Source organism: Pelophylax lessonae (genome assembly GCF_965119305.1).
Source record: "Pelophylax lessonae genome assembly, chromosome: 1".
Taxonomy (NCBI): domain Eukaryota; kingdom Metazoa; phylum Chordata; class Amphibia; order Anura; family Ranidae; genus Pelophylax; species Pelophylax lessonae.
Window position 1 is genome coordinate 600224352 of NC_138768.1, and position 24161 is coordinate 600248512.

The window sequence follows — 24161 nt, forward strand, 5'->3', positions numbered from 1 at the left end:
CAGCCACAGACCCATAAAGGGTCAAAGATCGCATATATCAGCTGTAGCAGCCTGGGGATTATCCTCTCCTAGCTCTCTCGGACAGCCCAACATAGATCACTCAGGTGGGGATGGATGAACTCCAATCAAACTCAGAAATCGGTGTATATATAAAACAAAGGGGACATATATAGTGCTCTCCGTCTGAATACCAATGTCTTTATTAGGTATAGTAAAAAGGCACTCACATTTAGCGGCACTCAGTGGTGCACGCAATGCAGACAGATACACATGCAGCTGGGACAAAGGGAAAGTACAACGTCAGGTATGCAGGCTCCGCCCCCTGTACGCGTTACGTCAGAGCTAAACAATAGCCTTAGACTTCTTCAGTAGGGGTATGATTTTCTTACCACCTTTGTTTTGTTTTGTTTTTTACTACCTTGTTGGAAGTTTCTTCTTTTCACCTTTATTTGGACACTTATGGACTTTATTTTAGACTCTTGATATTTATTACACCATCAATATCACCTGTTTATATATTGATTAAGTATTTCTGGCGCAGCACTTTTATAGGTATTTGCATATTATTTGTGAGGTGTTACACAATTTGTGTTTGCAGCCGGATTATTGCACTGATATTTGTATACTTATTTGCACCAGTATTAATTTACTGTTTCAATTGTTTATACCATCTTTGGTTTTTTCACTAGTTGGTTGCGCTGATAATTTATTGATTATTATGTTGGCATTCATGGTTCCCTCAATTAACTGTAGCTATGTTGCCACCACACACGCTTGACACCATCCAAACCAAATAAGTTTATCTTGGTCTCATCAGACCACAGGAGATGGTTCCAGTAATCCATGTCCTTAGTCTGCTTGTCTTCAGCAAACTGTTTGCAGGCTTTCTTGTGCATTATCTTTAGAAGAGGCTTCCTTCTGGGATGACAGCCATGCAGACCAATTTGATGCAGTGTGCGGCGTATGGTCTGGGCACTGAAACGCTGACCCCCCACCCCTTCAACCTCTGCAGCAATGCTGGCAGCGCTCATATGTCTATTTCCCAAAGACAACCTCTGGATATGATGCTGAGCATGTGCACTCAGCTTCTTTCGTCGACCATGGCGAGGCCTGTTCGGAGTGGAAGGAGCAGGTAAAGATGCTGGCTGTCCGGCTGGGCAGCCAGCCATTCGTACAGGGAGGGGGTGGTAGATTTGATTACTGGCTGGCCAGGGGGGGGGGGGTTGGTTTTGCCACCCCCTCCCCCAAATTTTCATTTAACAGCCGCCACTGCTAATGGTACAACAGCCGCCACTGCTAATGGTACATAAAATATGTGACAAAAGCCATTTGCGGACAATGCATCTCTTTTATGTATGTAAGTTGTACTGAAATAATCCAGAGAGCACACTGGCATTGTGATGTTTTATTTGACAGTAGGCTACTAGAAAGAAGCAATCTAAATCCACTGTTTGCCTCAAACAAATGGAAGTAAAAGAAAAAAGGAGAGGTTCAGGAGCTCAAGCAAGATGTTGCAAGGAAGCAGAAAAACACAGTAACAAAGGATTACATGGAAAACAGATTACAGGGTCATTGAGTAATGGATGTGTGTGGCTTGTTTTTGAAAAATAAGCATAATGTTTAGTGTCACTGTAAGTACTGCCTTAGTAGGATTGACTTTAAATGTGAATATTATTATTTACAGCTTTCATAAAATAGTTTATTACTAAATATCTGATTTGTGTTACCTTTGAGATCACACTGACTTGATCAATGTTGACATCACCATTGGCTTCTGTTATAGCTGAATTTACATACATGGTGGTTCCATTGGTAGTTGTACATTTTTCATGCTCAGAATGAAGTTCCTTTGGTGGTTTGTCAATTTCTAAGTGGGTATGAGGTCCCTGTGATAAAAACATTGGGTATATTAGTTAGGGGTTTCACTGTTAGGGACAAAGTAGCCAGTTCTTTCTTAAGACATTGTCATATAAGTAATGGTATAACCGTTTTCTTACTTCACCATAGATGTTCAGACTCATTTTCAGCATCCTCTCAACAAACAGTAGAATGTAGAATCCCCCAAAAATTGCCACTGCTTTTGAAACGTAATTATCATGTTTAGGATCAAATCCAAATGCCTGCAAGAATATACACAATTGTACACATAAGATTCCACTGTAGTATATCAGCTTTCAGACTGCATCAGTGACTATTTGTCATGTGTGCCTAGACAGTCTATAGTACATGTATACAATTGGGCTTATTAATAGAAAAATAAAATAAAATAAAAAAAATTGCACTAACAGTATACAAAATAATGTAACTGATAACATAATAACCCTGATCATTTTACAACCATATAACTGTTGGTTGCTATATGCTTCTTTTTCATGTTTTATTAAACAAGCCTGTTAATGTGTTTGGGATATTTCAATAGTTATCTGAAAACAATCCTAATAGCGGCCACAGTATAGGCTCAAATCACAAAGCTTCACAAATCAGTCACCCTATGACTGAACTACAGAAACTACCAAGGGTATGGTAACCTCCCCTCTTCTCATCTCCATGCCATAGGGCATATATGTTCTGTCGTTTTAAGAGATAGCTGGTAACAATGTTACCTGATAAGAGTACACTACATTTATCAGCTCATAGGCATTTTGGCAGAATCTTCAGCTTGTTCATTTGAACTTTGGCAGAAAACCTGGAAGCTGATTGGTTTCTTTGCAGAAGTGAGCCTGATTTTGCACTCTCCAGCTTTAGTAAATAAACCTCACACTTTGAAGGAAATCAGCAATAGTCTGCAAGCATTATGTTTACATTTCAAATTCGTTTTCAAATTCAAATAATTTGTTATTTTAGATGCATTGAATCTTGTCATTTTGGATTTGTTTAAATTCATTACTATTGTGATTTTGAAATTTAGATACATCCAAATAACAAAAATGTTGTCCGAATTTTGATTTGGAACGAAATGAGCCACGCATATCTATGATGAAATACTTTAGAAAATGACCAAAATAGAGCAACTAGTGGGAAGTTCAATGCTAGGATTTACATATTCTTTATCTGTCACCTTTTTAATGTAAATTTGTTTTCCTTGTGTGTTATGTTTGTGATTTAAGCCTTATGTGACATATTATTCACATAGATCACAATAAAGTTGGACACTCTTGGCTTCATTTTGTCCCATTCCTGCTGAATTCCACTGCAGATTGCTTTTCAGAGGATCTGCTAGTGTAAACAAGCCCATTTGAGCTGATTTACTAAAGGATTTGAGAATGTTCACACAATTAGCAGCGGTCAGAACCTACTTGGTACAATTTAAAGCAGTGCGATTTAAAGTTCAACTTTAACATGACTTCAGCACTATTTCTGTGAAATTTGCAGGGCAGCCATCAGAAATTTTGGGGCTCCTGACATCTTTAGGCCTGGGCCTGACCATCAACATTCCACAGGGCCCCCCACTGGCTGTCCCACCAAGTCCCATCCCATATTCTCTTACATCCCATGTCCTCCTCCATCCCATGTCCTCTTCCTTCCCATGCCCTCTTCCTTCTCCATTCCATCTCCCCAATCCCATGTCCTTCTCCTGCAGTGTCATCTCCTCCATCCCATGTCCTCCTCCATGCCATGTCCTCCTCCATGCCATGTCCTCTTCCATGCCATGTCCTCTTCCATGCCATGTCCTCTTCCATTCCATGTCCTCTTCCATCCCATGCCCTCTTCCTTCTCCATCCCATCTCCCTAATCCCATGTCCTCCTCCTCCAATCCTATCTCCTCCACCCCATGTCCTCCTCCTCCAATCCTATCTCTTTCATCCCATCTCCTCTCTTTTGCACTGTACACACTTCCTGGTTGCCGTGGCCTGGGCCCCTCCTGACGCTCAGGCCCCATACAGGTGTATCACCTGTACCCCCCCCCCCCCCCACTGGAGATTTGTAACGATTTGATAACACGTCAGTGAAAGGGTCTGTTCATGTCACATGGAGGAACAGTGATGTTATAAACAAAAGTATAACTAGCAAAAGGTTAATATTTAACTTCTTTCATGGCTCAAGTAGTGCTGATATAGACACAGGTTTGATTTGTTTTTTTTGGCATCCCTGGGTGGGCAGGAATACATAGGTTTGATTTGCAGCACAATTTACATTATAGTTTATGGCAGTGAAATTGTGCTGAAGTCCTGAAAAAGTAAAACATGAACTACTTCTCAAATTGTACTACTTGATATTGTATCTATTAGGACACTGCCATAGGAACACATTAGATGCTACTTCAGGTACAATTTGTAAATCATATGTTGTGCCTAAAGTCATATCGGTGTGACTACGGGGCTTAACATGTGTAAAGATTCACTTTAATTGTTCAATCATGTCCAGATAGAATAAACAAACATGAATGTTTTTTTCACATAATTGCATAACTGAAGTGAATCTTCAGACAACTGTGGGAACATTCTCAAATCCTTTAGTAAATCAACCACCAATTGTACAATCTCTGTACAGTCTTTTAGGAGACTAAACAATTAGGTTGTAATGTATGTGACCACCCTTTGATCTATTAAAAAATATGTACTGCAATGACCTGCCTAAATAGTCATTTTACTTTATTTCCATTTGAAGAAGCCCTCATACAACATATATATTTTTATATCTAAAGGAATTGTACAATCAGATTGTAAGTGTATGATCAACTTAGGATACACAGGGCAACTCCTAAAAACTGACATTAAAGCAGAACTTAACCCATCGATTTAATGGTACATTTCTGGCATGCAGGAAATTATAACTGTCACATTTGCTTGTGTCCTCAACCAAACTGTCAAACCATCAAATGGCTGGTGTCATAACTGATCACATGTGCAACACTATGGCAGTTGCAGATCAAACAGAGGCTAAGATGGTAGCTTTCTTGGCTGAAAAGGACAGGAGGGTTTAGTTCCACTCTAAGGCTCTGTTCGTGGTGTCGCAGAGATTTTGCCCAGGATCCCGAATCACAGAAAATCACAGGACGCCTGTGCGATCCCCGTCACTTTCAATGGCACCCTGATCGTGGCGTGATTGTGCCGTGATTTTCGTCTGGCAAAGCACAGTAAAATCACGCAAACAGAATCATGGGACACCTGTTGCCCAGAAGAAGTTCTTGTACTTGTGAAGTGATAGAAGTGATGGGGATCGCACGGGCGTCCCGCGATTTGTCGTAATTCGGGATCGTGGGCAGATCGTCTGCCTGCAATCCAGGATGCCAAAATGTGAACGGAGCCTTAGTGTAGAAGTCGGAAAATACATAGAAACATGCACTTCTAATGCTGACCACATATTGGCCAATTCTGGGGCTATTTTTAATTACCTGTCTATCGGCTGCAAATAAAAAGATATCATTTGTAAAATTGAATGGTCTATAGCAGTGGTCTCCAAACTATGGCCCTCCAGTTGTTCAGGAACTACAATTCCCATCATGCCTAGTCATGTCTGTGAATATCTTAGTTTTACAATGCCTCATGGGATGTGTAGTTCCACAACAGCTGGAGGGTCGTAGTTTGAGGATCCCTGGTCTATAGCAATTTCCTAGCCTTCTAGCCTCCTAAATCTCTTTCTGGTTTGGAAAAATAATTGTTTGTATCCTGGCATTGTGGCAGCTTTTGTACTGTGATTATTCGTTGTTCAAAACTAAAAATTTCCCAGGGTATGGCCAGAATAGGGCTGCTAAAGTAGAGTAACATCACTTTGAAGTTTAATGTTAGTATCAGGCCAAATTTTTGAATTTATCAGTCTCACTGTGTCACGTGATCACCCCCTTAAAAAAGCCAAGTCCTTTAAATCACTAAATCATGCCTGATGGAGATGTAATTATACCACCTATATAGAATATAAAACATGTAAAAGTGTTCCCCACTAAATAAACACCTTTTTGCATGTATGTATTTACTTTTTGCTTTTCAGCATCAGACCACTTACTTCTGGAATCAGTTGAAATATTGCATTTGAAAACAAAGATCCAATGGCCAGTCCAATAAAGTAAGTCAATATCTTTGGGAAGTAAGGCTTCTTTACGAAGGGGGTTATAAATAATCCCACTATTGTCGTCAGATTAATAATTGTAACAGACAGAATGCTGAATCCCCAAACTAAAAGAAAAAAACTCAGTTATTCAATATCATTGAATGATTCATAATAAATAAAATAGCTCATAATATTAATTCAATATGTATTCATCTTTATATTACATATGCAACCCACATCTTGTTGCCTTTGACTTCATTCACATGGGTGTTTAGCCACACTGCAAATCCCAGCAGCAAGAATCTTCTGATTCTTGCCACTGAGATTGACAGTTGTGTATGAATAGCTGCGCCCACAGAGCCCATACAGTGCAATGACAGGCTGTCAGCGGCCGCAGCTATTTGTGACTGTTCCCACAGCCAGTGATTATCTGCAGTGATCATGGCTGGACGCAAGCAGTCACAAATAGCTGTGGCTGTTAACAACCTGTGATTGCACTATACGGGCTCGGCACCCGCAGCTATCCACACACAGCTGACAATCCCAGCCTCAGAAATCAGTAACAAAAAAAGCCAGCACACGAATGCTTCATTTTGATGCGATTTATTCCAGTATGACAGCGGTGTACAACACGGTATGAGTAAGACTATGAGTAAGGCTACGGCCGAAATGCGTTAGCATTTTACCTTGTTGTACACTGCTGTCATGCTGGAATAAATTGCATCAAAATGAGGCATTCATGTGACTGCTTTTCTTGTTACTTGGAAGCAATTGCATGCATCTGGATGCTGCAGCTTGAGCACTGAGCACTACTCACTAGGGTGAGTTTTCATCTATTCTACAGAAATCAGTAGATTATTGCCGCTGGATCTCGCAGCATGGCTAAACACCCATGCAAATGTAACCTTATCTTACCAAAATTAGGGAAGGGGAAAAGTGCATTTAGTCTTCTGCAGGTATTACCACCTTTAACCCTTTAGTGACTGAGGGTAAAACAAATTTTAATGCCTAAGCACAATTTTGCAACTTTGCATTGTGTTAGTAAAATTGTGCATATCCTCCCAACTACTTGGTGTATCCAAATGGGTTGTACCTTGTTTCTTTCAGGACAAAGTGGGCTTTCTTTTGGTGGTAAATGGTAATAGATATCTCCTGATTTTTATTATCAAAGGAAAACAGGCCCAAAATGGTATTTTTTTATTTTTTTAAAACATTTTTAGCTGTATATTTCTTGCTATTACCAAAACTGACCACCAAAGAACAACCCAAAATAAATTATACTGCGCCTCACAATTGCAGTGATGCCACATATGTGTATGTTAGTTGTTCCTAAGGGTTTCCATCCGTGGATTTAATGGACAGGATCGGATCGGAGAGCAGCGGGTGACAGCGGAGAGGTCTGTGCTGACATCCGTCGCTCCATAGGGCTGCATGGAGCATCCGATCTGGTCCGCCTGAAAAACTGACAGGCAGACCGGATCGGAAAGCCCGTGTGGAAGGGGCCAACCAACCAACACTAACTGACACTGATACTGTTTTAAAAAAAAAAAAAAATTCTACCCAAAACACGCTGGATGTGACCTTTGACCCCTACCTTTACCCTAACATTAACCCTAGCAAACCTTGATCCAAATTTTTTTCTTTATTTATTTTTTTACACACTTTTGTTTGTTTATATCTTGCTTTCCTGCAAGAAGAGAAAGATACAATGTTCCTCTTCCTTCATTTAGAAGAGGAAGTAAACGAAGGGGCAGGCTCACAGTGACAGCGATCAGGTAACCCAGAACTGGGAGTCTCAGGTCCAGATCATTAGTACCAGACCCGGGGCTCTTGGTGAGAGCCTGGTCTCTGTGCCAGGAGTACACTGTGCGGCATGCTCCCAGCACAACAAGAGATACGCATAAATACAGCCCCATGGGTAAAGACCCACTTCCATAAGGCAGCATATGTGCGTACAGTTAGTGGGAAAAGGTTAGATGCCTGTGCTTTATTATGCCTGATGCAGTTGTGCGGTGGTTGGAGCAGCTGTGTGTAATTCCCCCTCTCACCCCCACTGTGCTCACCCACCACTGTCAGTTTTGTGTGCTGTGTACAGAGCCACTGCGCTGTTATTACAGAATTGCTGGGAGGTACCTGAGCCCCTCTCACTCCTTCCCTCCCCCTCCTTGAAGGGGCAAAGAGCCAATCAGTGGACGAGAACATGTTAAACAGGAGCCACTGATGACACTGGGATATGCAGTTCTCAAAAGAGCCCCGCACAATACAAGTGAATGCAGGACATTGGGCAGCAAGCTGCAAAACCTACATAGAGGAGAAGAGCCAGGAATGCTTTTCACAGCAAAATTGAGAGACTGAAGTCTTTTGCCAATGGGTAGTCAAGCTGAGAGGTCCTGCTGCGGGATGTGCCACAGCTTTATCTGAGGAAAAGCATCACACAGAGGAGACTTGCTGTTTGAGCCTGTCTACCTATATCCGAGGGAGGACAGTCCTGCTTCCAGAGCTTACCAGAGATTGCACTATGTGTGAACCAGAGCTGAGAAACTGATCCACTTAATCCCCTGCTGAATACAGCACAACAGAGATTGCTCGTTAGTTAGCAGCCCTGCAGCTATCCACTACATACTTCTAATGAAACAGCTTCATGTGCACCATCCACAGAAGGGCCCCACCGCAAGTCAGCCAACACTAACATTCAGGTTAGTACTTTGCCATCACCTTCTAAAGGTGCCCAGTTCAGGAACACTTATGGATACCCACATCTGTTACGGAGACATGGTTTAATGAAAGAAATGACTGGGACATAACCATACCAGGGTACTCTTTATACAGAAGAGACAGAGAAGGCAAGAAAGGAGGAGGAGTGGCCCTGTATGTGAAAGATAGCATTAAATCTAACCTAATACAAGTTGGTGAGGCCAACATAGAGTCAGTTTGGGTTACGTTGCAGTTTGCTAATCATGCAGTAACTCGTGTAGGTGTGATATATAGACCACCTGGTCAAGTTAAAGAACTAGATGATCTACTAGTTGAAGAAATAGCTAAAATGACAATGAAAGGAGAAGTTATCATTATGGGAGATTTCAATCTTCCAGATATAAACTGGAAAACCAAAAAAGCAAGTTCTACCAGGAGTACAGATATTCTAAATTCCCTACTGGGGTTGTCTCTGCAACAAGTGGTTGAGGAGCCAACCCGGAGGGAGGCCATTTTGGATTTGGTATTCACAAATGGGGATTCGGTATATGATGTCATTGTAGGCGAAACCTTGGGATCTAGTGATCACCAGTCAGTGTGGTTTAATATAAGAACTGTGAAAGAGTCACACCACACAAAAACAAAAGTTTTAGATTTTAGAAAAACAGACTTTTCAAAAATGAAATTAGTCATAAATGAGTCCTTATCAGACTGGAACGGATTACATGGAGTCCAGGAGAAATGGGACTACTTAAAAGGTGCATTATTGAAGGCAACAGAAAATTGCATTAGACTTGTCAGTAAAAGCAAAAAAAGGAAGAGACCACTGTGGTACTCAGCAGAAGTGGCCCAAATCATTAAAAATAAAAAGCTAGCATTTTGTAATTATAAAAAAACCCAGAGCAATGAAGATAAGGAAATCTACAAGATTAGGCAGAAGGAGGCCAAGCAAGTTATAAGAACTTCTAAAGCAGGCAGAAGAAAAACTAGCTCAGTCTATGAAAAAGGGGGATAAGACATTCTTCAGATATATAAATGAAAAAAGGAAATTAAAACAAGGAATAACTAAATTAAAAACAAAGGACGGAAGGTATGTAGAAGAGAATAAAGGGCTAGCCGACTGCCTTAATGAATACTTCTGTTCAGTTTTTACAGAAGAAAAAGGAGAAGGACCTCCACTCGAAAGGATGACTAATGAATCATTTGATGCATGTGTCTTTACAGAGGAAGACGTTCTAAGATTGCTGTCTAAAGTGAAGACAAATAAGTCACAGGGTCCTGATGAGATACACCCAAAATTATTAAAAGAGCTTAGTGGTGAGCTGGCAAAACCATTAACAGATTTATTTAACCAATCATTAGTAACAGGAGTCGTCCCGGAAGATTGGAAATTGGCAAATGTCGTGCCCATTCACAAGAAAGGTAGTAGGGAGGAATCGAGCAACTATAGACCAGTGAGTCTGACATCAATAGTAGGCAAATTAATGGAAACCCTATTAAAGGATAGGATTGTGGAACATCTTAAATCCCATGGATTGCAAGATGAAAAACAACATGGGTTTACTTCAGGGAGATCATGTCAAACAAATCTTATAGATTTTTTTGACTGGGTGACCAAAATAATAGACAGTGGAGGTGCAGTAGACATTGCATATCTAGATTTTAGTAAGGCTTTTGACACTGTCCCACATAGAAGACTTATCAATAAACTGCAGTCATTGAGCATGGACTCCCATATTGTTGAGTGGATTAGGCAGTGGCTGAGTGACAGACAACAAAGGGTTGTAGTCAATTCAGAACAAGGTCATGTTACCAGTGGGGTACCTCAGGGATCTGTACTGGGACCAATTTTGTTTAATATCTTCATAAGTGATATTGCAAAAGGCCTCGATGGTAAGGTTTGTCTTTTTGCTGATGACACAAAGATATGTAACAGGGTTGATGTTCCTGGAGGAAACGCCAAATGGAAAAGGATTTAGGAAAACTAGAAGAATGGTCAGAACTCTGGCAACTGAAATTTAATGTGGATAAGTGCAAGATAATGCACCTGGGGCGTAAAAACCCAAGGGCAGAATATAGAATATTTGACACAGTCCTGACCTCAGTATCTGAGGAAAGGGATTTAGGAGTAATTATTTCAGAAGACTTAAAGGTGGGAAGACAATGTAATAGAGCAGCACGAAATGCCAGCAGAATGCTTGGATGTATAGGGAGAGGTATAAGCAGTAGAAAGAGAGAAGTGCTTATGCAGCTGTACAGAACACTGGTGAGACCTCACTTGGAGTATTGTGCGCAGTACTGGAGGCCATATCTCCAGAAGGATATAGATACTCTAGAGAGAGTCCAGAGAAGAGCTACTAAACTAGTACATGGATTGCAGGAAAAAACTTACCAGGAAAGGTTAAAGGACCTTAACATGTATAGCTTGGAAGAAAGAAGAGACAGAGGGGATATGATAGAAACTTTTAAATACATAAAGGGAATCAACTCGGTAAAGGAGGAGAACATATTTAAAAGAAGAAAAACTACCACAAGAGGACACAGTTTTAAATTAGAGGGGCAAAGGTTTAAAAGTAATGTGAGGAAGTATTACTTTACTGAGAGAGTAGTGGATGCATGGAATAACCTTCCTGCAGAAGTGGTAGCTGCAAATACAGTGAAGGAGTTTAAGCATGCATGGGATAGGCATAAGGCTATCCTTCATACAAGATAGGGCCAGGGACTATTCATAGGATTCAGATATATTGGGCAGACTAGATGGGCCAAATGGTTCTTATCTGCCGACACATTCTATGTTTCTATGTTTCTATGTATCTGTATAAAGTGCGCTCAAAAACATTTTTATTGTGTTGACAGGGTCTGATCCCTCTCATTACTGGTTACCCTAGTGTAAACTTGATTTAACATTGCCGTATTTCAGGTAATTTATCCTGTTATAGGCCAGTGTTCACTTTACCTAGTTCTGCGACATTAAATTGTTCCATTGATGTTTGTTTGTTTGATGCTAATTCAAGCACTGTTCACCTGCTTTGATATTATACATTTACATAACCTACCATTCAGTAGTCTGTGGCCTAATTTCTATTATTTCTTTGTGATCTAATTTTGATATTTATTTTAGATATTTTTGACTTATTAATACTTAAGTTATTAAGGTGGGGGGGCCCTCTACCTATAACCAGGAGTTGTGGCAGAACAAGGAACCCGAGATCACCAGTGGCCCCTGTGGGGTTAGTGCTATAGAGTTTTTTTCTGTTCATAGAATCTTTTTAGGCCAGACACACAATATTTCGGGGTTGATTTACTAAAAGCAAATAGACTTTTCACTTTGCAAGGTCAGTTGCAGAGTATAGCGAATGTGAAAAGAATACTTAATCACATGCAAGGAAAAAAAAACACTTTTTAGCTAGCATATGATTGGACATCAACAGAGTTTCACCCCATTCACTAAGTTCTTTGGAAAATTCCCATGCAAGTGCAACTTCCCTTGCAAGGTGGACAGCCTATTTGCCTTTAATAAATGTCTTTAATAAACCAACCCCTTGGAGTTTTATGTTTCGTCATTTATTACATTCAGCCACTAAATGATTTCTTTATTGCCCAGTACATTATACCTTAATTACTGTGTGCACTAATCCTTCTAAATTTCCTCTAAATGCTTTGAACCCCTCTTGACTGTTACCTGAATGTATAGACAAACTTGGATATTATGATAGGATCTGAGCAATGCACTTCCCATCTAACAGGATACAGACATGTCCTATACGCATGTACATCTCTGTGTTCATGCCACATCATTATCATAATTAATAAATAAATACATTTGGCCAATGTGGTGCCATAACCCTTATACAGTGCCTTGAAAAAGTATTCATACCCCTTGAAATGTTCCACATTTTCTTATGCGACAACCAAAAACGTAAATGTATTTTATTGAGATTTTATGTGATAGATCAGCACAAAGTGGCACATAATTGTGAAGTGGAAGCAAAATGATAAATGTTTTCAAAATGTTTTACAAATAAATTAGTGAAAAGTGTGGCATGCATTTGTGATCAGCCCCTTTACTCTGATACCCCTAACTAAAATCTAGTGGAACCAATTGCCTTCAGAAGTCACCTAATTAGTAAATAGAGTCCACCTGTGTGTAATTTAATCTCATTATAAACACTCTGTTCTGTGGAGCCCTCCGAGGTTTGTTAGAGAACCTTAGGAAACAAACAGCATCATAAAGGCCAAGGCACACACCAGACAGGTCAAGGATAAAGTTGTGGAGAAATTTAAAGCAGGGTTAGGTTATAAAAAAATATCCAAAGCTTTGAACATCTCAGGGAGCACTGTTCAATCCCTCATCCGAAAATGGAAAGAGTATGGACAAACTGCAAACCTAGCAAGACATGGCCGTCCACCTAAACTGACAGGCCGGGCAAGGAGAGCATCCAAGAGGCCCAGGGTAACTCTGGAGGAGCTGCAGAGATCCAAAGCTCAGGTGGGAGAATCTGTCCACATTACAACTATTAGTCATGCAATCCACAAATCTGGCCTTTATGGAAGAGTCACAAGAAGAAAGCCATTGTTGAAAGAAAGCCATAAGAAGTCCCATGTGTAGTTTACGAGAAGCCATGTGGGGGACACAGCAAACATGTGGAAGAAGGTGCTCTGGTCAGTTGAGACCAAAAATGAACTTTTTGGCCTAAAAGCAAAACGTTATGTGTGGCAGAAAACTAACACTACACATCACCCTGAACACACCATCCCCACCATAAATCATGGTGGTGACAGCATCATGTTGTGGGGATGCTTTCCTCATCAGGGACAGGGAAGCTGGTCAGAGCTGATGGGAAGATGGATGGAGCCAAATACAATCTTAGAAGAAAACCTGTTAGAGTCTGCAAAAGACATGAGACTGGGGCAGAGGTTCCCCTTCCAGCAGGAGAACGACCCTAAACATACAGCCAGAGTTACAATGGAATGGTTTAGATCAAATCATATTCAAATGCTAGAATGGCCCAGTCAATGTCTAGACCTAAATCCAATAGAGAATCTGTGGCAAGACTTGAAATGTGCTGTTCACAGAGGCTCTCCATCCAATCTGACAGAGCTTGAGCTATTTTACGAAGAAGAATGGGCAAAAATAGCACTTTGAAAAAAAGGGGGGTGGACCTGGCGCACAACTAGGGAGGTGTGTGTCCAAAAAACTTCTACAAGCTCCAATGACAAACATGTACTAGTCCACTGAGCACAATAGCTTTATGATATAAATAGAAAAAGTCCATAAGAAAAGTCCATCTACATACGTCTCCGTGTACCACACTCCGCAGGCTGCTCTGCAAGCAAGTAGAAGGGACTTGTGATGAGCTGCAGGGAGAAAACAGGCGCCACACTGAGTGCAGTATATCAGGATCATACGTTTAATAGACACAGTGAACAGGTACTCACAAGCGGTGTAATAAAAACAACATGGCAGTATTGCAAAGTGGAATGATGATCCCAATGTCCGGATTCAGGATGGCACAAGCGGTCTCGAAGCCCTGGGCAGTAGCGAATGGAAGATCGATACTTCCCATACACTAGGGACACAGCACCGGCCGTTCTGACGTCACTTCCGGGATGCGTACTGGCGCCGGCGACGCGTTGTCGGAGCATACGCTCCTTCCTCAGGCCGATAAAGCGCCATTTTGGACAAGGGCTTAAATGGGCAGAGCGGCAGAGCCAGCTGGGTCCTAAAGGTGCCATAATTCTTGCTCAAAAGAAACCCTCTATAACACTGGACTGGGGCTAGGTGCATTAGAAACATACAACCAAAGCAGTAGTCAACAAAAATGCAATGATCAACATTGGTCAAATTACACTTACATAAGAATATATTTAAATTAATTCAGAAAAAAATTCAGAAAAAAATTCATAAAAAAATTAATTCAGAAAAAAATTAAAAAAATTAATTCAGAAAAAAATTTAAAAAATTATTAATTCAGAAAAAAATTAAAAAAAAAAAAAAAAAACATATATATAAAATTATATCGCTATTCATTTTATAACGCTATTCATTTTATAAAAACCACCATATTTAAAACCACCGTAAATATCTGAAAATTATCTAAAAAATTGTTTAAAAAATTGTTAAAAAGCCATCAGCCAATATGACCATCCACTGATATATCCCATTAAATTATTCTGACTCCATATGTGACTATTAGGAAAGGGACTATCAAAAAGGAGTGTTATAAATGTACAAGAGTATTATGGATAAGATGAAGGGGCATATCTTTCAGATGTCTAATCCAAAAAAATATATTTTTATATATTTTTATATATCCAATTGGATAGGGTCAAATGAGAGAATTGGTCTCAACTTCCTCATTCAAACCCCCCGGCACTAAAGTATCCAGGGTATAAATCCAGTAGGCCTCTCTTTGACATAGTCTCTTAAAACGTTCTGCTGACGACAAAGTAGCAGGTATAGACTCAATAATCCACACCCTGAGGCCGACCGACAGGTGTTCATGGTGCAGCAGGAAGTGGCGTGGGACACTGTGCTTGTCATCACCAGCCTCCACAAACCTGCGATGTTCACCGAATCTCTTCCTCAGGGTGCGGATTGTCCTTCCTACATAAAAGAGCCCACATGGGCATGTAAGGCAATAAACAACAAATTCAGTGGAACAGTTGTAGAACTGTGTCAATGAATACGTTTTTCCCTTTACCTGAAACATTTTTTGTCCATGGGTGACATGATATAAGAGGATACTTCAACTTGCTGGGTGCCACCATGCTCTTGATGTTCCTGGCTCTTCTATAAGTAACCTTTGGTTTGGGGGGTAAATTCTCCCTCAGATTGGGGTCCTCCAGTAGAATTGGCCAATGTTTGACCAGAATTTTCTCCATTTTTTTAAACTTAGTGTGAAATTGAGTCACAAATCTGGGGATGGCAACCTCTGCGTCAGATTTTTCCTTTTTAATACTTTCATGGCCGGCCAGATAGATGTTATGGGCATGGTTCAGAAGGGTTTCCGGAAAGGCCTTATCAGTAAATTTTTTCTTTAGTTGGGCACTCTGTTCTAAGTAGTCATTATTATTGGTGCAGTTTCTCCTCAATCTGCAGAACTGGCTCTTGGGGATGTTGTTTATCCACCTTGGGTGGTGGCAACTCTTAAAATGTAGGAAGGAGTTTCCCGCTGTGGGCTTCGTGTAATTTTTTGCTTCTATCCTTCCTTCACGATGGTATAAGAGTAAATCTAAAAAGGCCAGCTCTGCAGAATGGTGAACTGAAGTAAAGGATAAATTAAACACATTACTATTACAGTGACTGACAAATTCAAGTAGTAGGGACTCAGAGCCATCCCAGACGACAATAATGTCGTCTATATATCTACCGTAAAAGACAACGTGAGAGGCATACGGATTGTTTTTCCAAATGTGTTTGTCCTCCCGCATCCCCATGGTTAGATTGGCATAGCTGGGGGCAAAATTAGCCCCCATAGCAGTGCCATTTATTTGTACATAAAAGTCTCCATCGAACAAAAAATAATTGTGGGTAAGGCAAAATCTGGTTGCCTCCACAATGAACCGAGCTTGAGACGAGTTGATGGTAGGATGATCCATAAGGGACTGGGTGACTGCTTGTAGGCCTACAGAGTGTGGAATGGACGTATACAGAGAATCCACATCAAGGGAAACCCACATATATGTGGATTCCCAACTATACGGTGCCAATAGCTCCAACAAATGGACCCCATCCCGAATATACGATGGAAGATTCTGAGCCAAAGGCTGCAGAAACTGATCTACATATTGGGAAAAAGGGTTGGTGACGCTGTCCATTGCTGCAACTATCGGCCTGCCAGGCGGATTCTGTAGATTCTTATGTACTTTTGGAATGTGATAAAAGTACGGTGTAGAATAGAAATCCCTGTGGAAAAAGGAATATTCTGACTTATTGATAATACCTTCTTCCTTAGCTTGTGTAATAAGTCCTATGGCTTCAAGGATATAACTAGGTTGGGGGTCAGCCGGCAATTTGCGATATGTGGTAGTATCCGCCAGTAGACGCTGGGCTTCTCTCAAATAGTCAACTCTGTCCTGGATGACTATCCCCCCTCCCTTATCTGCAGTTTTAATGATCAGATTATGATTTTTGGATAAATCGGTTAAGGCCTGTCTCTCAACATGGCTTAAATTGTAGTTAAAAGAGAGGGACTTACTACAGGGATTGGTGTGGGTACACATCTTCTTTAGCTCAGAGAAGACCACCTGGTAGAACGTCTGTATGTATTGGCCTTTGGACTGCACAGGGTTAAATGTTGATTTTGCACGAAAGTTAGTGTGCTGGACTGGTGGAGATGTAGAAGGATGTTGAGTAAAAAACGCCAAATCCTCATCATCGTCACTAATATACAACTCCTCTAAGAGTTTCAATCCGATTGGATCAATAGAGGGCTCCGATTCCATCTCCAGAATTGATGTGGATGACTCAATGGGAACATTTTTGTTTCTATTTTCTTGGATCTTAAAATGCCGCTTCAATGTAAGCAAACGAATGAAGCTATTAAGATCCTTAAATAAAGTAAAGGGGTTGGGAGGAGCTGAGGGAGCAAAGTTGAGTCCTCTATGGAGGAGGGAGGTTTCCGATAGGGATAAAATATGTGTCGACAAATTAAATATTTTTATGGTATCAGCAGTCTTACCCTTTTCTTTATTCCTATGTCGTCCTCCTCCCCCCCGCTTTCCCCTACGTCGAGCTTTCTCTTTGTATGGGCAGGCGGAGGGGGGAGACCTAAAAAATTCTGGCCATTGGATGTACCAGTACTGGGAATGGCCACATCACAGGGGGAAGTCACTATGCCAACACCAGCCGATCTCAGTGGAGACGGGTTGGGGGCCCTTGGGGACATGGGAGATGATGCCACCTGGAGGGGCAACAAGTCCCCACTGTCCACATCAGATGATCTGCTACATGTAGGGCTGGTAGTAGATACTAACGAACTAATTCCAACTAATTGGAATTGGTTCTGCACCAATAATAATGACTACTTAGAACAGAGTGCCCAACTAAAGAAAAAATTTACTGATAAGGCCTTTCCGGAAACCCTTCTGAACCATGCCCATAACATCTATCTGGCCGGCCATGAAAGTATTAAAAAGGAAAAATCTGACGCAGAGGTTGCCATCCCCAGATTTGTGACTCAATTTCACACTAAGTTTAAAAAAATGGAGAAAATTCTGGTCAAACATTGGCCAATTCTACTGGAGGACCCCAATCTGAGGGAGAATTTACCCCCCAAACCAAAGGTTACTTATAGAAGAGCCAGGAACATCAAGAGCATGGTGGCACCCAGCAAGTTGAAGTATCCTCTTATATCATCTTTAGAGAGACCTTGCTTGATCCCACTTATTGGGATGTTCCAATGCCGCAAGAAGTTGTGTTTGACTTGTAAACATGTCACCCATGGACAAAAAATGTTTCAGGTAAAGGGAAAAACGTATTCATTGACACAGTTCTACAACTGTTCCACTGAATTTGTTGTTTATTGCCTTACATGCCCATGTGGGCTCTTTTATGTAGGAAGGACAATCCGCACCCTGAGGAAGAGATTCGGTGAACATCGCAGGTTTGTGGAGGCTGGTGATGACAAGCACAGTGTCCCACGCCACTTCCTGCTGCACCATGAACACCTGTCGGTCGGCCTCAGGGTGTGGATTATTGAGTCTATACCTGCTACTTTGTCGTCAGCAGAACGTTTTAAGAGACTATGTCAAAGAGAGGCCTACTGGATTTATACCCTGGATACTTTAGTGCCGGGGGGTTTGAATGAGGAAGTTGAGACCAATTCTCTCATTTGACCCTATCCAATTGGATATATAAAAATATATAAAAATATATTTTTTTGGATTAGACATCTGAAAGATATGCCCCTTCATCTTATCCATAATACTCTTGTACATTTATAACACTCCTTTTTGATAGTCCCTTTCCTAATAGTCACATATGGAGTCAGAATAATTTAATGGGATATATCAGTGGATGGTCATATTGGCTGATGGCTTTTTAACAATTTTTTAAACAATTTTTTAGATAATTTTCAGATATTTACGGTGGTTTTAAATATGGTGGTTTTTATAAAATGAATAGCGTTATAAAATGAATAGCGATATAATTTTATATATATGTTTTTTTTTTTTTTTAATTTTTTTCTGAATTAATAATTTTTTTAATTTTTTTCTGAATAAATTTTTTTAATTTTTTTCTGAATTAATTTTTTTCTGAATTTTTTTCTGAATTAATTTAAATATATTCTTATGTAAGTGTAATTTGACCAATGTTGATCATTGCATTTTTGTTGACTACTGCTTTGGTTGTATGTTTCTAATGCACCTAGCCCCAGTCCAGTGTTATAGAGGGTTTCTTTTGAGCAAGAATTATGGCACCTTTAGGACCCAGCTGGCTCTGCCGCTCTGCCCATTTAAGCCCTTGTCCAAAATGGCGCTTTATCGGCCTGAGGAAGGAGCGCATGCTCCGACAACGCGTCGCCGGCGCCAGTACGCATCTCGGAAGTGACGTCAGAACGGCCGGTGCTGTGTCCCTAGTGTATGGGAAGTATCGATCTTCCATTCGCTACTGCCCAGGGCTTCGAGACCGCTTGTGCCATCCTGAATCCGGACATTGGGATCATCATTCCACTTTGCAATACTGCCATGTTGTTTTTATTACACCGCTTGTGAGTACCTGTTCACTGTGTCTATTAAACGTATGATCCTGATATACTGCACTCAGTGTGGCGCCTGTTTTCTCCCTGCAAAAATAGCACTTTAGCTGTGCAAAGCTGGTAGAGACATCCCCAAAAAAACGTGCAACTGTAATTGCAGCGAAAGGTGGTTTTACAAAGTATTGACTCAGGGGGGCTGATTACAAATGCACGCTGCACTTTTCTGATATTTATTTGTAAAATATTATGAAAACCTTCCCCTTTACAATTATGTGCCACTTTGTGTTGGTCTTTCACATAAAATCCCAATAAAATACATTAACATTTTTGGTTGTAACATGACAAAATGTGGAAAATTTCAAGGGGTATGATTAATTTTTCAGGGCACTGTATATTACAAATATTGCCCCGGCCTTCAAAATTTTGCATGAGTGCTGATGCATTGAAACTATTGTGATTTTCTTTGGCATATATGCGATATGCAGTACATTTGTTGTATAGTATAATGATTTTGTGTATAGTTAATTCTTTACCTACACATAAGGTTATACCTGTAACTATGTATAGCTTCACATTGGATAGGGAAAAATAAAAAATCATTAACATATTTTTGTATGCCAAGGTAAAATACTGGGCTGACAGGGGTTTTCATTTACAACTGCCTTAAAAACTCCACTGTAACTTAAGATGCTCATAGAGAAACTTCTGTAAATGGAAGCAATTCACTTTGATGCCAAATACTGGACTAGTAACAAAATACATCATAATAGTAGCTTACAGTATGTGGCTTGGAAAACAGCTATTAAAAGCGTGTCATGTTAAGTGAAAATAAGTAACCGTGACTACACAAAATGAGTCTTCTGTACATTCAACACTTCTGAAATGCTGATACGGGCAGTTCTAGGAATAAAAGCTTAACAAAAGAGTAATGGTATAAGCCATACTGGACTCAGATAGTGCAGTCTTGGCAGCGGCACCTGCTGCACCTGGTAACCCACACTGTATTTCAGAGATCTTTGACACATTGGAAAAGATGCAATGAATCTTGAAATACAAGCTTTTTTCATTTAACATGTCATAATGATCACACTGTACCTTATAACTGATTTCATAAACCACACAGAAGTCTATGCTGATTTGTATTGGTTTTACCATAGTTCATCTTGATTAACCCTGATTACTATACAATTAGTGCCATAAATATTATAATGAATTAATATATCAAATGCTTTATTTGATATGAAAGGCAATAAAAAAGATACTGATTGCAGACCAAGTTACACTTAATGAGCAGCACATACATACTGTATAACATTTAGCACAGTTGTACATAATATACAGTATATCCTTTTATCACAAAGTTCTATAACAATATAAATACAGCAGAAAATGGATTAGCAAACTAAAAAGGAATACTAGATAATCACTGTCGTACAAAATGATGACAGTAGATAGTTAACCTCTTCCCACCCAACCCAGGCAACCTTTTAAGTGGGTCTTTACACCCCCCAGGATTGCCCAATCAGATGACCACTGTGACTGGCTGTCAAAGTGGACACATGATCGAGAGTCCGCCCCAGCGCCTACCAATCATTACTGGAGACAATGGGAGATGTCTATGAGCGTTTATATACTGTGGGCGGGCGGCCCCACTGTGCTGGAAGATGTACGTTATTCAGCAATGCCCTGTATAGAATGCGCGCACATGCCCCCCATGCCCAATTTGTGCTGTCATACAGTACCGCGCGGGTCAATCAGCAGGTCCCGGTGTTCCGTGAAAATTACCTACCCGTGAGAAAAACCTACCCCCGTCACTTCCGGGGCACCCTCAGTGTCTGTAAAGCGGCGCTTACATTAAAACAGCTTTACTACAATATGAATCATCTGCGCTCCTTCCCCTGACACTTCACTGATGTCGGCTAGTAAATATAAAAGCGCCGGCGGGTGCATGACAAGATAAATAACGGAGCCGCCAGCCGCTTTTATATTTACTAGCCAAGATCAGGGTAGTCACAGGGGAAGGAGCGGTGATGACTCATATTGTAGTACAGCTGTTTTAATGTCACCGCCACGTGGGTAGGTTTTTTCACGGACACCCTAATACTTTCATACTACTGCGCATGCCCAGTAGTCAGCTCCTTATCTTTTTCATTAGGTCTCCGGGCCTCTGAGCATGCGCACTGCTGCGCTGCTCAGCTGTTCCTGCCCGGAAGTGACGAGGGTAGGTTTTTCTCACGGGGTAGGTAATTCTCACGTAACACCGGCCAATAATTTATAGCCCGACCTGCTGATCAGCTTATCACAGCACAGAGCCCTATGTTTGCTAACAACACAGAGCTTTGTAGAGGGAGAAGCAATGTGGCTGTTTTTTTTCTCCCTGCAAAGCAGGGAGAAAAATCAGGCCCATCCAGTAGTAAAAGCAGCACATATTTCACACATTACACTTGTTAGGCACACAGTTAACCCTTGAATTCCCCCTAGATTTTAACCCCTTCCCAGCCAGTGTCATTAGTACAGTGATAGCATATAGTATTAGCACCGATCACTCTATTAGTGTCACTGGTGATGTCAGGGTCATTCAGTTCCCACCCAGTGTCAGGTAATGTAAGATTGCCCTCCACACTATTACAGTCTCACTATAAGTGACTGATCACTGCCATTACTGGTATAAAATGTATTTACTCATAAGAATACATGTGGGCCTAAAAGTATGAAGAAATTTGATTGTTTAAAAAATGTTTTATTGGATTTATATTTATGTTTTATAGCAGAAAGTAAAAAATATTGTTTTTGCTTTAAAATTGGCAGTCGTTTTCATTGATATAATAACAAATAAAAAACCCAGTGGTGATCAAATACCACTAAAAGAAAGCTCTATTGTGTGAAAACAAATTATATAAATTTTTATTTGCCTAAAGTGTTGCATGACTGCATCACTATTAAACAGTGCCCAATAGCAAAAAATGCTCTGGTCATGAAGGGGGTAAAACCTTCAAGAGCTTAAGTTGTTGCTTAGTTGTTGCTTTGCCTGGGCACTGGATTATATGACCTAGGTCTCCTTTAAGTTTCAAAAGTCCCAGGCCTGCAACATCCCACTTTGTCATTTTTAATTGTTTGATGCTAAAAGATAAACTGGAGCCCAAATATATTTTCTAATTTTGGGTAGAGCTGGGTTAGAACCTCTGTCACGTTTTTAGTCTGTCTCTGTTGATAGGATTTTATCACTTTTCATTCCATTGACTGTTGACACTGGGTCAGAATGTGAAGAAAAGTACAACTTTTTATAGTTGACCAGAGTAACAGAAGTTGAGAGAACCCCCCTGACTTTTACCCCACTTTTATTCAGCATTTGTATATACCAATATGGTTCCCCTCACCAGAAAGTTGTCCTGTAAGTTTGCAGCTGTAATCTATTAGAGTTGGGCGAACAGTTCAAGCTGAGCAAAAGTTCGGCCAAAACATCACCTGAAATTCAAATTCAACACTTGAATTTGCGGGGCGCCCGGGGGGAATGCACTGCGCGCTGCATAGTGCATTCTAAGCCCTGATTGGGCAAAGCTTTGCAGAATCAGGGCACAGTGAATAGCTGGTTGTTAAGGAAAGCTGGCCGCTGCATCCTTAACAAAGGATAACAAAGGAAGAGTCATCAGCTGACAACGGGCTTCCCCACTGACAGCTAAACAAAAAACAAAAAAACATTGCAATTGGAAAAAGTGTGAAAAAAAGTGTGGGGGTCCCCCCCAATCCATACAAGGCCCTATGGATCTGGTATGGACTTTAGGGGGTACCCCATGGCAAAATAAAAAAAAAACGATATGGAGTCCCCCCAAAATCCATGCCAAACCCTTATCCGAGCATGCAGCCTGGCAGAACAGGAAAGAGGGGAACGAGCGAGCCCGCCTTCTCCTGAACCATACCAGGCCACATGCCTTCAACATGGGGGGATGCTGATTGCCAGACCATAATTCTTGATCTTTAAGGATAGTTTACAGACGGGTATGGTGCCAGCTGATTGGAAAAAAGCCAACGTGCCAATATTTAAAAAGGGGCCGCGATATATCCCGGGTAACTATAGGCCGGTCAGCCTAACATCTGTAGTCTGCAAAATTTTGGAGGGGATGATAAGGGACCACATACAAGACTTTAGTAATGAAAACGGTATTATAAGTAGTAATCAGCATGGATTCATGAAAAATCGTTCGTGCCAAACCAATCTATTAACCTTCTACGATGAAGTGAGCTGCCACCTAGATAAAGGAAAGTCTGTGGATGTGGTGTATCTGGACTTTGCAAAGGCTTTTGACACCGTTCCCCACAAACGCTTACTGTTCAAACTAAGGAAGGTAGGTATGGACCATAAGGTGAGTACCTGGATAGAGAACTGGCTCCAGGGGAGAGTACAGAGGGTGGTGATTAATGGGGAGTACTCGGATTGGGCGGGTGTGGAAAGTGGGGTCCCCCAGGGTTCTGTCCTGGGACCAATCCTGTTTAATTTATTCATAAATGATCTAGAGGAGGGGATATCGAGTACAATCTCAGTATTTGCAGATGATACTAAATTAGGCATGCCAATATCTTCTATGCAGGATGTGGAAACCTTGCAAGCGGACCTGAACAAAATAACGGGGTGGGCAACTACATGGCAGATGAGGTTTAATGTTGAAAAATGTAAAGTAATGCACTTGGGGGCCAGAAACCAGAAAGCAAGCTACTCACTAGGGGGGGAACCTCTGGGTGAGTCTAGGATGGAAAGGGACCTGGGGGTACTGGTAGACA

The 24161-nt window shown here is 40.9% G+C and overlaps 1 protein-coding gene across 1 annotated transcript in view; it reads right to left on the bottom strand.

Moving 5' to 3' along the window:
- Nucleotides 1-24161, bottom strand: part of SLC39A8 (solute carrier family 39 member 8) — a 126019-nt gene that overhangs the window by 30192 nt on the left and 71666 nt on the right. Inside the window, exons 4-6 of the mRNA XM_082265949.1 lie at nt 5944-6113; nt 1998-2120; nt 1728-1886 (exon numbers count right to left, since the gene is read on the bottom strand). Coding sequence (XP_082122075.1) covers nt 1728-1886; nt 1998-2120; nt 5944-6113 — 452 coding nt within the window. The remainder of the gene's footprint in view (nt 1-1727; nt 1887-1997; nt 2121-5943; nt 6114-24161) is intronic.